General features: G+C 37.3%; 1 protein-coding gene across 2 annotated transcripts; it reads left to right on the forward strand.

The window, feature by feature from the left end:
- Nucleotides 1–1,374: 1,374 nt before the first annotated feature.
- LOC127417992 (E3 ubiquitin-protein ligase synoviolin-like) lies at nucleotides 1,375–13,838 on the forward strand. 2 transcript variants are annotated; one of them, XM_051658295.1, is made up of 17 exons: nucleotides 1,375–1,588; nucleotides 1,779–1,798; nucleotides 1,996–2,133; nucleotides 2,236–2,328; nucleotides 2,430–2,582; nucleotides 3,265–3,313; nucleotides 5,986–6,089; nucleotides 6,344–6,470; nucleotides 6,569–6,668; nucleotides 6,771–6,836; nucleotides 9,226–9,342; nucleotides 9,444–9,595; nucleotides 9,982–10,134; nucleotides 10,215–10,361; nucleotides 10,455–10,638; nucleotides 10,736–10,848; nucleotides 13,044–13,838. In XM_051658295.1, the coding sequence occupies exons 3-17, from the start codon at nucleotides 2,002–2,004 to the stop codon at nucleotides 13,208–13,210; spliced, it is 1,857 nt and encodes a 618-aa protein (XP_051514255.1). In that variant the 5' UTR covers nucleotides 1,375–1,588; nucleotides 1,779–1,798; nucleotides 1,996–2,001; the 3' UTR covers nucleotides 13,211–13,838. The 2 variants fall into 2 exon arrangements, with proteins under 2 accessions (XP_051514255.1, XP_051514256.1); XM_051658296.1 differs by lacking the exon at nucleotides 1,779–1,798.
- The last annotated feature ends 425 nt before the right edge of the window (nucleotides 13,839–14,263 follow it).

Genomic DNA, 14,263 nt, shown 5'->3' on the forward strand with positions numbered 1-14,263 from the left:
AAATGTTAATGCCTTATTTGAAGGATCCGATAATGACACCGGAAATGCGCCCAGGCCAGTAGCGTTCTGATTCCTTTGTTATTGTTAACGTGCTTAAAATTGTCTTCACCCACACCTATAGTATCGCTTCAGAAGACATGGATTTAACCACTGGAGTTGTATGGATTACTTTTATGCTGCCTTTATGTGCTTTTTGGAGCTTCAAAGTTCTGGGCACCATTCACTTGTGTTCAGCAAAAGATAGAAAGTCATACATATTTGGGATGGCATGAGGGTGAGTAAATGAGAGAATTTCAATTTTGGTGTGAACTATTCCTTTCATGCCCATAGATATAGTTGTATATAATCTATCTTAATACAATAATCACTTATTTGCACATTCTTAAATTTTCACCGGATGTTTTACATGCTTTGTATGACTTTCCCTTTCAGATATTTGTTTTGTATTAGGCACAGTCAGGAAGCCTGCAGGAAATCAATCACCACCCTGACGTTTGTGAGTATTAATTGATGTGTAAATAATCTTATAGAAATTTCAGGGAAATATTAAAACCAGTCCAGTATTTCACTAACAAATTATGTCAACATATTTTAAAAACTGAACCCATATCAGAAGCAGGCCCTGAACACACAACTTCAAAAGAGAAGGTAAAAAGGGTAGAAAGTCACCATGACCACGTGTTTATGTATTGAGTTTTGTTTTTTGTTTTTTTTGTTTTTTTACTACAGTAACTTATCTGTAATTTTTTTGATACTTTTTGTTTATATGTTCTTGCAGGTTTAGTGAAGTCTATAATCCATAAACCCTTTGAACTGCACATATGCACATATAAAAGGTTTACAATGGTAACCATAGTTCCAGCCAAATTGACGTAGTGACGTTACTACTGTAAAATCATAATACATTAATAGAAAAATCCCTTTCAAACTGTAATAAGCTTCCAGAATTTGTATGATATCTATATCTATATATAATCACCATTATCATACTTTTTTTGCACAACAAATTCCTATTATAACTACGGAACTTTGGCGGAAACTATGGAAAAGAAGCTCAAATTATGATAACATTCTTGTCAGATTTTACTGCTGATTTTGAATATGTTCTTTGATCGTTATCTTGATCAACCGTTTTGGATATTTCGATCTTTCCTCATTGAGGTAAAGAGGAGCTGTACATTTATGCCGCTTGTTTGCATTGAAAATGGCTGCGGCCATCTATAAAGTGTTTTATAGATGGCCGCCGAGTTGACTGACTTGCCTCGAAAGGTACTTTGGTTTGACCCAGGTGGGCTTTTATTTTGGAATCGAGACTCCTGTAGGCGTAACCATAGCAATCGGTTCGCTCGCGCTGCTGTGCTGTCTTCACTCTACTGGCAGGAATGAATACTCACCGGAAGTGAGGTGGCCTTTCTCGAGAGCAAGCGAAAAATAAACACGTAGCCGTCAAGTGGCTACGGCTACAAGAGCCTGGGAAACACAAGATTGCTTTTAGATGGAAGGCTAGAAACGAGACGCAGTTATTTGAAGCAAAACGCAATAGAGGCCATCTGTCTAACGAATAAAAAGCGGATTCCTGCGGCAGTAGGTAAGACAGTGTGATGTCAGTCCTGCAAATCGGCCAATCCACTCCCAACTTGATACTTGTATGCATGTGGCCGGGTTATTAAAAACATGCCTTGTCGGATTTAGTTCGTGTTTATTGTCTGTGCTATTGTAGATTAATTGTCATACTTTCTTCCGTATCCTTTATGTAATTCCTATTCGGCATACTGCAGTCTGGGCCTTCAGTTACCAAGTAAGCAGTTCACTGGAAATGCTTCTGTCAGACATGTTATGAAAGTAATTAACATCTGGAAGATGATAAAAATGCTGATAATACTGGTCTGTCAGCATTATGTTTATCATTATGTTGCTTGCCCTCATCAGTGTATTTATCTGCATTCTGAGCTATCTCCACGTCCTTCTTGTTTATTGTTTTATCTTCCTTCATAGTCCAAGATGGTGCGAGCCGCTCTCGTGACAGCCACCAGTTTGGCACTTACTGGCGCCGTGATTACCCATGCCTATTTCCTCAAGAACCAGTTCTACCCGACGGTGGTATACATCACCAAAAGCAGCCCTAGTATGGCAGTGAGTCATCATCAGTTTATTTAGTGTCAAGTGTGATATGTGTGAAAGGCAGCTGGACACTGTAAACACTGTAATCTGACTTGATTACAATTCCTCTTGCAGGTTTTATACATTCAGGCTTTTGTTTTGGTATTCCTTCTGGGGAAATTAATGCGCAAGGTCTTTTTCGGGCAATTGAGAGCTGCTGAAATGGAGGTAGGTTTGTAAATTTACAAAATGTGCCAGAGGAATAGTTTTATAGTCTATTCTAAACATTTAAAAAAATCTGTTCTGACTGGTATATTTGTGTCCTTTAGCACCTGATAGAGCGCTCCTGGTATGCAGTGACTGAGACCTGTTTGGCCTTCACAGTGTTTCGAGATGATTTCTCCCCTCGCTTTGTGGCCCTTTTCACTTTGCTTCTGTTCCTCAAGTGCTTTCATTGGCTGGCTGAAGACAGGGTGGACTTTGTGAGTGAACACTGAGAAGATAAAGGTGCTATATGTAATATGTTTAGTGTACTAAATCATAAACTGACCATAATATGTCATTGGAGAATTAGGAAACATGCTAAGTTGAAATACTGGCTTCTCCAATAACAATGCTACAGCCAGTATATTCTACTTTGAAGTTTTCATTCCGGGCCGCAATTTGTGTTTATGTTTTGGCCTGTGTGATCCCGCCCACTGCCCACTCACCAATAGTATTTCGACACCGCCGGGTTGCCAGATTTGAACAAGTTTGCAGGCAAACAACACTGTGTGCTGCAGCCATGGAAGCCAGCAAACGAACTGGATCAGAGATAACAGATTCCACCCGACTTAAAAAGGCTCGCCATCCGTCTAAAAACCACCATGACCAGAGGCGTAGTAAAACAAGGATAAATACTGGAGATGCCTTTGGAAGATGGAGACAGCTTAAAGCCCAGAAATCCTTTAAAACGGATGTTGGCTAATTTGCATGTCAACATTCTGGCAACCCCCATGAGCTTCAAGTCTCTCCAGTATTTTGAATTTGGACTGCAGTACCCATTTCAAACGCTTGTTGTCAATCTTACATATAGCACCTTTAAATGAACACATTTGGAAAAAATATATATACATTTTTTTTTTTTTCCATTTGGAATTATTACAAATATAAAACATTTTTCAGATGGAAAGGAGTCCAAATATCTCATGGGTCTTCCACTTCAGAGTTCTCTGTGAGTAGATATTGCTGAATTATGCTGTAGTCTGTTTTCTTTTAATGACGCTGAATGTATCTAAGTTCCTCCTTTTATATCCGAAATGATTTTTTTTTTTTTTTTTTTTTTTTTTGACATGCAAATGTTTTAGCTGCACCTGTGTCTTGAACTAACAGTTATTTAAAGGAACATTCTGGATTCAGTACAAGTTAAGCTCAATCGACAGCATTTATGGCATAATGTTGATTACCACAAAACATAATATCGACCCATCCCTCGTTTTCTTTAACATAAGCAAAACTCGAAGTTACTGTGAGGCACTTACTATGTAAGTGAATGGGGCCAATTTTTGGCGGGTTTAAAGGCAGAAATGTGAAGCTTATAATTGCATAAAAGCACTTAAAATAATTTTCCTGTTAAAACTTTAGAGCAGTTTAGTTGTTTTACAGTCATTTTAGGGTTTAGGCAGTGAAGTTGTAAAACTGGATGTAACTACACAGAAAAGGTCAGTGAGCGATTTTATCACACATAAATCATGTTAACAAGCATATTGTTTATGTCTTAAGGCTATACTTTTGAAACGGTAAGTATTTTAAGGTTTTCGGATTGGCCCTGTTCACTTTCATTGTAAGTGCCTCAATAACCTAGTTTCCATCCACTTTTAATGCTGTTTTGTTATCAACAAAGTGAAAATACATAAAAAATGTTTGCAAAATTTGTTGTCTTCTGCTTGTTTCCATTCAAATGGCCTTTTATTGATAAAAATGGTGTGCGTGATGACGTCATGCTTAAAAAAACAGTGTCACATAAGTTTTGGTTTATCGCAAAATAAATCTGCCCTTAAGCCGTTTCCATACAGAAATGTGTGTATATCGCTAATTGTGTACCTTTTGCCTCCCAGATGTCCCTAATTTTTTCCCCCCGTAGTCTTTGTAAAATGAGGAGAGTTTTGAGACAATTCATTGAAATTAGCCAGCTTACTGTCATTTTAATTTCACAAATAAATGCAATCAGAAGAAGTGGAACTGCAATCAAAAGGGAGCAGTTGCCCTTCTGATAGGACTGTAATATTGGTCCTGATGTTGCACCTATCGCAGGTTGCCATCAATTCCAACCCGAAAGCAAATCGTCATGGCCCTGTTCAAGCTGGCAACCTGCAGCAAGTAGTGGGGGAAACCTTCAGTCTTAGTATAAGGACCATAAATCGGTGTTTTTTTCAGTGTGTACAGCTATTAAAGAAAAATTGGTGCGGTGTAATATCAGGGATTACATATGATACATTCCTGATATTCAATAGGCTATTTTAAACAATCATCTAATCTGAAGCATCACAACTGCATTATGTCCCGCATATTTGTCCAGCAACTTTTAACGACCAACTGAACTTGATTGTCATCTAAAATAAATTTTAGCGTCATCATGCAATTTACATTTTCTGAAGAAGCACAGCAAATGCGATTCGAGGTAAAATATTTAAAAGTTTTAAAATGTTCAAAAGCTTGTTTTGTGAAAGTGAACTCCACATTGGACAAATAGTTCTAATAGTTTATAGTCTTGAAAAAAGTGTAGAACATTCTGAGAATGTCATTCAGCCAACTTTTTTCATCTACAAAACAGGGTAAGGCTAATTTAAGTTTGTGTAATGAAAAGGCAATTATATAGGCCTAACAATATTATTTGTTCGTTTGGTAATTCATTTTTTTTAATTTAATGCATTATTCGTTTGGTAATTTATTTAATTTAATACAGGGAATTTTGCCAGCATTTTTTCAAAAGTAAACTAAACAATAATTTAATAGAATTGGGTTATGTTAGTGTTCCACAAAAGCACACTGAAGAATTTCTCCTTGTATTGTGTATTTATTTTAATTTAAACATCTTTGTGCACAGAAATGATATATTTTTTGTATTGTGGGCTAATTACTTGACTGCCATCTATTATTTTGAATCGTGTGGAAAAGCATATAAATAATAAATAAATGGATGGCTACTTCGATTAAATTAATCGCAAAGAGTGGCCATTCATTTGATCTCTATGCACATGTCGATGACAGGTGCATGATCGAGGTATTTGTGTTGGCACTCCTGGAAGTGTCATGAAGCAGATGTGTTTGCAGCATCGGATCTGTGCAGGTATGCCGTTAAGACCAATCCATAACAGTGCGAGTAATGCTTCATGTAGAATAAATTGGTTTTCAATGATGTATACCTTGTCGTCATGATTAACACAGGCTAACGAATGGGGTAAATTCTGTCATGTGACACTATATTTTTGCGTTAGGGTTAGGTGTTTCCAAACCAGTTTTTCGTTACATTTGAAGTGTTGACATAGAGTTTATGTGCTAGAGTTAAACGGAAAAATATTATGTCGGCACTTGTGAAATTTTAGTGCTAATTTTCCATCAGCTATATCGGTAAACTTTTTGATGCGCTACACCTTTTGTCGCAAAAAAACCCTTGGATGGAAACATAGGTAATGTTACCCAGATTTTTGCTTTTTTCAAAGTAGGGACGAGTCAGAATTCATTTGTGTGGTAATCAGTATTATGCCACAAATGCTGTTGATTGAGCTTAACTTGTATTGAACCTGGAATATTCCTTAAATATTAGACTACCATATTTGGACTCACTGTTGTGGTATTGCATCCTGTTTTGTAAGGGCGTCACTGATGTTTTTTTCTTTGGTACAGCTCTAATGGTGTTGTTGGGAGTGTTCGACTTTCTATTTGTCAATCATGCCTGTCATAGCATTATAACAAGAGGAGCATCAGTGCAGCTGGTGTTTGGTTTTGAGGTGAGCATTGTTTTATTTCATTTTAAATAGTATCTTAGCTTGAAATCCAGTGAGAGTAAATTGCATTACTAAAAGCAACGAAAGGCATGTCAACTTTATTATGCGATTTAGCTTAATTTGAAAAGTATGCTGCTTGTCAATTTAGAGATCAGGAAGTACTTCAGGCTACTAGAGTTTCAGAAGACCTGTGGCTTGTGATCAACCACAGTAAGCTTTGAATGTATGGTAAATGGCTTCTGAATTGCTTCTTTAAGTATGCCATTCTGATGACAATGGTGCTCACCACCTTCATCAAGTACACGTTACACACGATTGACCTGCAGAGTGAGAACCCATGGGACAATAAGGCTGTCTACATGCTGTACACCGAGCTCTTTACAGGTATAGCTTCAATGAACCATAGCATGAAATGGTGATGCTTCCAAAATAGCTCCACTTATTGACACACACTGATGTTATCTACACAATCTATCCTTCAGGTTTCATCAAGGTGCTCTTGTATATGGCGTTCATGACCATAATGATAAAAGTGCACACCTTCCCTCTGTTTGCAATTCGGCCCATGTATCTTGCAATGAGGTAAGTGAGAGATCATTCTATTCCTGCTATGGACCAGTGCTCTGTCAACAGTATAGTTTGACCAACTTTTCCTTGCTCTTGCAAAATCTTTGTCTTTATCAGGCAATTCAAGAAGGCAGTAACAGACGCCATAATGTCTCGAAGAGCCATTCGTAATATGAATACTCTGTGAGTATCTCTGTATTCTGAAATAATCTAAAATATTGTTTATGGTAATTTGTAATAATAGGTCACAGGGCTCCAGACTGCAACTAATGTGGCTGAAAATGCGGAAAAAAAAACAATTGTGGCAATAATTTAATGACAGTCAGGAACACTTTGTGTTCGTATGTGGTTTCGTCAGATATCACCTTGCGAGTTATTGAATTTCATCTTTAGAGCGCCCGCCAGTGTTCGTAGGCCACTTTTCGCCCTTTCTGTTTAGATGAGCTTGCTGCACGCAACAACAAATAGCAAGAGCCATGATCTCAAATTCACAAACAAATGACTCTTTTGAACCTCTTGTCTTTTATAATCAGTCACCCAAAATGATTAACAAAACAGGTTTGAATCAATTTGAATCAGATTCACTTTCTCAGCAAATCATAGTTGACAGAGTGTTCACAACTGAGAGCATAGACATTTTAAAATAAGAGTCCCTGGTGTATTTCGGAATTGTTTATAATTAAAAGTCCTGCGTTATGTAGATTTTTTTTCTGGTTATTTGGATTTAGGTAGCACAATAAATGGCATCTTGTATTTTGTTCAGTTTTGACTCTTGTAGCATTTGTGTGTGGGCCGCCCCGTCACAGCAAGAAAAGACTAAGCACATACTGTATATATTGTACATACGCACACACTGTTTTTACATTATTGGCCAATTAATCAGTTATCAGCTGTCTTCAACTTTGTCTTGCTTTGGAACAACCATCTAAATTGAGCAATTTTGTAATTTGGCAAGTAAAAACAGCTGTTTGGCTCCTAAATTACAAAACTGCTCATTGTAATTTTTTTTTAGTCTGGAGCCCTGTACTTTGAAAGTTACAGGTGGTATTAGGGTGATGGACATTGTCATTCTAGAGAGATTTTGATTGGACAAAAATCTACACTGGCGCCCAAAAGTTTGGAATAATGTACAGATTTTGCTGTTTCGGAAGGAAATTGTTTTTTAATTCACCAAAGTGACATTCAGCTGATCGCAAAGTATAGTCAGGACATTACTGATGTACAAAACAGCACCATCACTATTTGAAAAAAGTCATTTTTGATCAAATCTAGACAGGTCCCATTTCCAGCAGCCATCACTCCAACACCTTATCCTCATGCTAAATTGCTAATTTGGTACTAGAAAATCACTTGCCATTATATCAAACACAGTTGAAAGCTATTTGGTTCATTAAATGAAGCTTAACATTGTCTTTGTGTTTGTTTTTGAGTTGCCACAGTATGCAATAGACTGGCATGTCTTAAGGTCAATATTAGGTCACAAATGGCAAAAAAGAAACAGCTTTCTCTAGAAACTCGTCAGTCAATCAATGTTTTGAGGAATGAAGGGTATACAATGTTTGAAATGGCCAAAAAACTGAAGTTTCATACAAAGGTGTACACTACAGTCTTCAAAGACAAAGGACAACTTGATCTAACAAGGACAGAAAGTTGTGGAAGGCCAGATGTACAACTAAACAAGAGGATAGGTACATCAGAGTCTCTAGTTTGAGAAATAAATGCCTCGCATGTCCTCAGCTGACAGCTTCATTGAATTCTACCCACTCAACACCAGTTTCATGTACAACAGTAAAGAGAAGACTCAGGGGTGCAGGCCTTACGGGAAGAATTGCAAAGAAAAAGCCACTTTTGAAACAGAAAAACAAAAAGAAAAGGTTAGAGTGGGCAAAGAAACACAGACATTGGACAACAGTGTGTTATGGATCTTAACCCCATTGAGCTTTTGTGGGTTCAGCTAGACTGTAAGGTGCATGATAAGTGCCCGAAAAGACAACCACATCTATGGCAAGTGCTACAGGAAGTGTGGGGTGAAATGTCACCTGAGTATCTGGACAAACTGACAGCTAGAATGCCAAAGATCTGCAAAGCTGTCATTGCTGCACATGGTGGTTTTTTTGATGAGAACTCTTTGAAGTAGTTTAAGAAGTTCTTATTTTTTTTCTTCAAATTGTAATATAAATTTTTTACGTTATTAGTGTCCTGACTATACATTGCGATCAGTTGAATGCCACTTTGGTGAATAAAAGTACCAATTTCTTTCCCTAAGAGCAAAATCTGTACATTATTCCAAACTTTTGGCTACCAGTGTATATTCCTGGAAGAGAAAGACTGAATTTTAAATGTGTACATCTGTTAAGTATGAATTTTGTCAACTTTGAGGACACTTGTAGTTAGTTTGCTTTAAAACTAATGGACATGTACTTTAAGCCACAAAACTCCAATTTTGATTTAATGGGGTCTTTATGTTTATATATATATATATATATATATATATATATATATATATATAAAATATGGTGCAGCATTTAATATTTTTGAGGATTTACCAAATGACTAATTGTATTTTTCACAGCTATCCAGATGCCACCCCTGAAGACTTGCAAGCCACTGACAATGTGTGCATTATCTGCAGAGAAGAGATGGTGACAGGAGCCAAGAAACTTCCCTGCAACCACATCTTTCACTCAAGGTTCACGGCCAGTATATATCATAAATAAATGGAGGGCATTTCTCTTTCTTTCCTTGCATTGCCTGATAATGATATTAAGAATTCTTTGTCCCTCACTGTAGTTGCCTTCGCTCATGGTTCCAGAGGCAGCAGACATGTCCAACCTGTCGTATGGATGTTCTCAGAGCATCCCAGCCAAATCAGAATCCTGCCCCACCTCCTCCACAGGCACCTGCCCCTGCTGCTCCTGCTAATGTACCTCCACCTGTCAACGGTATGATAAAATGTCAAAATCTAGGTTGCCAAAACTAGGCTGATTAAGAGTAGTGGTAAAACCTATATCGATTGACTGCTACTGCCAATTTCAGGGATAGTTCACCCTAAAATGAAAACATTTACTCACCCTCATGTTGTTCCAAACCCATCTGACTGTCTTCCATGGAACACAAAAGAAACGTTAGGCAGAATGACAATCTTTAATCTTGTGTTCCATGGTAGAGAGAAAGACATATGGGTTTAAAACAACATTATTATTATGGATAATCATTTAGGTGAACTGTCCCTTTAAACTAATGGCTTCTCAAGGTTGTTTAGCTGAACATGGCTTATTTGATTATGTAAATCTGACTTCCCTTTACATGTTACATGTTTTCCATACAGTTGCCCCAGGTATGATTCCTCAGTTTCCTCCAGGACTTTTTCCGTTTTGGGGTCCCTTCCCTGGTGCACCACCTCCTCCTGCTGCCCCAGGTGTTCAGGCAACCACTGACACTCCACAGGCCAGTGCAGATGGAACGCAGACACAGGGAGCAGGTGAGCGCCTTTTATCTCCTTTGGAATACTTATTTGTCTTTCTGATTAAAGTCTATTTATTCTCACCATCTGTCTTGTAGAATCAGGAGCCAGCAGCTCCACTCAGCCTACTGCAGACAGTGCCTCTGCTGCTCCTGGAGCAATGCCTGGATTCCCCTTTTCCATGCCACCGCCTTTCCCATCAGCTCCATGGATGCCGATGCCGATGCCTCCACCTCCACCCTTTAGTATGTCAAATTGATCAAAATGCTGTATTAGTATATACATTTGTAGCTTATTTAAATCCCTGAGTAATCTTTGACATTCTCTATGTTTATTAGTGTCTTCCATGCCTCCTCCACCATCAACTCTGTCCACCATGTCAGAGGCTGAGCTCAGAGAACTGGAGCAGGAGGGCAGGCAAGGTTTGGAAGCCAGGCTGCAGTGCCTTCACAACATCCACACATTGCTGGATGCTGCCATGCTCAACATTCACCACTACCTCAGCACGGTGGCTACATTAAGGTATGCAAACATTGCTTTGTTTTGATGGAAAGTGGCACATCCTGTTCCTACCTCTGTAATCCCAGTGTTTTTGTTTTCTTACCTGCTTTCTGTTTAGTCCTCCTAGATCAGAAGCCAACACTGGTGAGACGAGTGCATCAGCTAATACGGAGTCCTCTTCCTCCATGAGCAACATGGAAATCCCCAGTCAGGTGACTGAGGATCAAACCAGTAAGTAGAAGACAATAACTGATTTCACAACTGCCTGAATGACATTGCTAATATTGTATTAAAAAAGTGGGAAATCAGGGTTGTTAACCACTTAGAATTGAATTGTGAATGACTTGTTGAATCCAATTACAGTATATAAGTGAATTGGTAACACTTTGCAATAAGGTTCCTTTTGTTAACATTAGTTAATGCATGAGGTATCATGAGCAAACAATTAACAATATATTCTTAACAGCATTTATTAATCTTTGTTAATGTTAGTTAATAAAAATACAATCGTTCATTGTTAGTTCATAGTGCACTAAATGTTAACAAATGCAACTTTTGATTTTTGAAAATTTATTATGTTGAAATTAACATCAACTAAGATTAATAAATGCTGTAAATGTATTGTTCATTGTTACTTCATATTAACTAATGTTAATAAATGGAACCTTATTGTAAAGTGTTACCATTGAATTTTAATTGCATTTGAATGAATGGAATGCAGAAATGTAATTAGAATATAAGTAGAATTATTTATAATGAAATAAAAAAATTCAAAGAAATTAACGTGACTGCTGTAAAAATAGTTTTTAAATGACGTTTCCATTTTAGAGAGAATAAACCAAACAATTATTGTCCACACAATAAAAGGAGTATTTCCAGGAACATTATATATATTTTATTATATTTACTAAATTAACTTTTTTTTTTCTTTTTTGGCCCGTGGTGCAACACCACTTCATTCTCTGATTTAAATCGACTATTCAATCAGACTTCAGTTTTGATGGCTTTATTTATTTAAGTTATCTTAAAACAATGTTGTTGAGATATTGTGGTGGTGTATGGGGAAAAAGAAGATGCCTTCAATTAAATGGTTGTGCTAAAGGAATATTCCGGGTTCAATACAAGTTAAGCTCAATCAACAGCATTTGTAGCATAATATTGATTACCACAAAAATTAATTTAGACTCGTCCCTCCTTTTTGTTGCTATGTAAGATTGACAACAAGTGTTTTAAATGGGTACTGCAGTCCAAATTCAAAATACTGGAGAGTTGTCTGCCCCGCCCCAGACTCGAAGCTCATGGGTGTTGCCAGAATTAGCAAACTCAGCATCCGTTTTAAAGGATTTCTGGGCTTTAAGCTGTCTCCATCTTCCAAAGGCATCTCCAATATTTATCCTTGTTTTACTACGCCTCTGGTCATGGTGGTTTTTAGACGGATGGCGAGCCTTTTTAAGTCGGGTGGAATCTGTTATCTCTGATCCAGTTCGTTTGCTGGCTTCCATGGCTGCAGCTCGCAGTGTTGTTTGCCTGCAAACTTGTTCAAATCTGGCAACCCGGCGGTGTCGAAATACTATTGGTGAGTGGGCAGTGGGCGGGATCACACAGGCCAAAACATAAACACAAATTCCGGCCCGGAATGAAAACTTCAAAGTAGAATATACTGGCTGTAGCATTGTTATCGGAGAAGCCAGTGTTTCAACTTAGCATGTTTCCAAATTCTCTAATGACATATTATGGTAATTTTATGATTTAGTACAGTAAACATATTACATATAGCACCTTTAAAAAAAGCAAAATTCTGGGTTACAGTGAGACACTTACAATGGAATGAATGGGGGCCAATTTTTTTGTTAAAATACTCACTGTTTCAAAAGTATAGCCACAAGACATAAACCATGTGTTAAAATGATTTTAGTGTGATAAAATCACTTGCTAACCTCTTCTGTGTAAAGATATAGCCAATTTCACATCTTCGTTGCCATGACAATGTAAGCTCAAATAATTCATGAGTTTTAACAGAAGAATTAATGTAAGTGCTTTGATAAAATTATAAGCTTCACATTTCTGTTTAAACCCTTCAAAAATTTGCCCCATTCACTTCCATTGTAAGTGCCAATATTATGCCACAAATGCTGTTGATTGAGCTTAAGTTGTATTGAACCCAGAATATTCCTTTAATTGTTTTGACCGTATTGAATTTGGTAATACAAATCTGAAAAAAAAAATTCTACATGTCAGGAAATAAATTGGCGTAATTACCCTAAATTAATGACCAAAGTTAATGATACATTTTTGCAAAATAGTAACTAAAACGATGGGGCATGGCTAATTCAAATTCCAAATAATTAATTGAAAGGGAGCCAATTCTTGAATTCGGAATCTTTTTCTAATCAATGCAAACACATTGTGTTCTCTCTTATTCATAGCTGGATCTGCAAATGGAGCTACAGGCTTTTCTCAACCAGACTCACCCACAGGAGGGGACAAAGAAAAGGAGGAAGAGTGTGACAAAGACGACGGCGAGCCGAGTGCAGCCGAGTTGAGGCGGCGGCGCCTCCGCAAGCTGGAGACGGCGCAACCTCCTGACCACTGATAACAATGATCTATTAAAATATGCAATTGTGAATTGACTTAAGACATTAGCAATGCTTTTCAATGACTCTCTTGGGCACTTGGCATGCTGAGATGTCAACTAATCAGAGAAAAGCTTGTGTTCTTAGATGTTATTTAAGAGCGGCACATCAAGACCCTTTCTGCTGTACGGTGGATTCGTTAAGTGTATGGAAGATACTCTGGTAGAGATCTGGTTTCTGGATAATGATGCGTGAAGATAAAGGATTCTGATAAGTCAGCTGTTACATTTGAATCAAGTATTGCATATGGGCAGACTTTTGAATGTGATTTGTATCAGAAGGGGACATGTGTTCAAAGATCAGTGAGGTCTGTGGATTTTTTTTTTTTTTTTTTTTTGTGCCCTTAAAATTTGATGTTTTCTCTTCTTTGTGCATTTTCATTATTTTGAGCTCAACATAAGTGATTTGTTTTCCTTAGGTTTAATTTGGTTATGGGTGAGATATGACCATGAACCAAACATTGGCATAAATGTAACACTACAAAATGTATAAAATGTTTTAATAGGAGGATCTGTACATGGTGCACAATAAACTGTTCAAGACGGACATTCATGTCCAGGAAGTACATTGAGTGTACATTAAATAAAAATGAATGTTTGTATTTTGTTAGCGAAAAAGAAGCACAACTTCCTCATTCTGAGTTCTGATAATGAGCGATAAATCACAGCAGTGGAAAGTAATTTTGAATTTATGCTGCGCTCATGTCGCATTTAAATTACTGTAATTACAAAATGATAACTCAGAGATTCAACTCTAAGTCCAAGGATATTAAAGGCCCAGAGGTTATTTGTTTCTATGGCAACACTCATAACACCAAAATGGACTCATATGTGGCTTTGTTGCTGATGAGAGGAAAATACTTAATCACTCCATTAATTCACCTCTATACTCTGACAAAATATAGAAGAACTTAGACAAGGTAGCATCAACTATAATACATTTTAAAATAGTAGTCTTACTATCTTGCAATGGGTGAAGCTGTTGCCTTTTGTCATTTTAATATGACGTCACAA

The sequence above is a fragment of the Myxocyprinus asiaticus genome, chromosome 27, assembly GCF_019703515.2.
Source record: "Myxocyprinus asiaticus isolate MX2 ecotype Aquarium Trade chromosome 27, UBuf_Myxa_2, whole genome shotgun sequence".
Taxonomy (NCBI): domain Eukaryota; kingdom Metazoa; phylum Chordata; class Actinopteri; order Cypriniformes; family Catostomidae; genus Myxocyprinus; species Myxocyprinus asiaticus.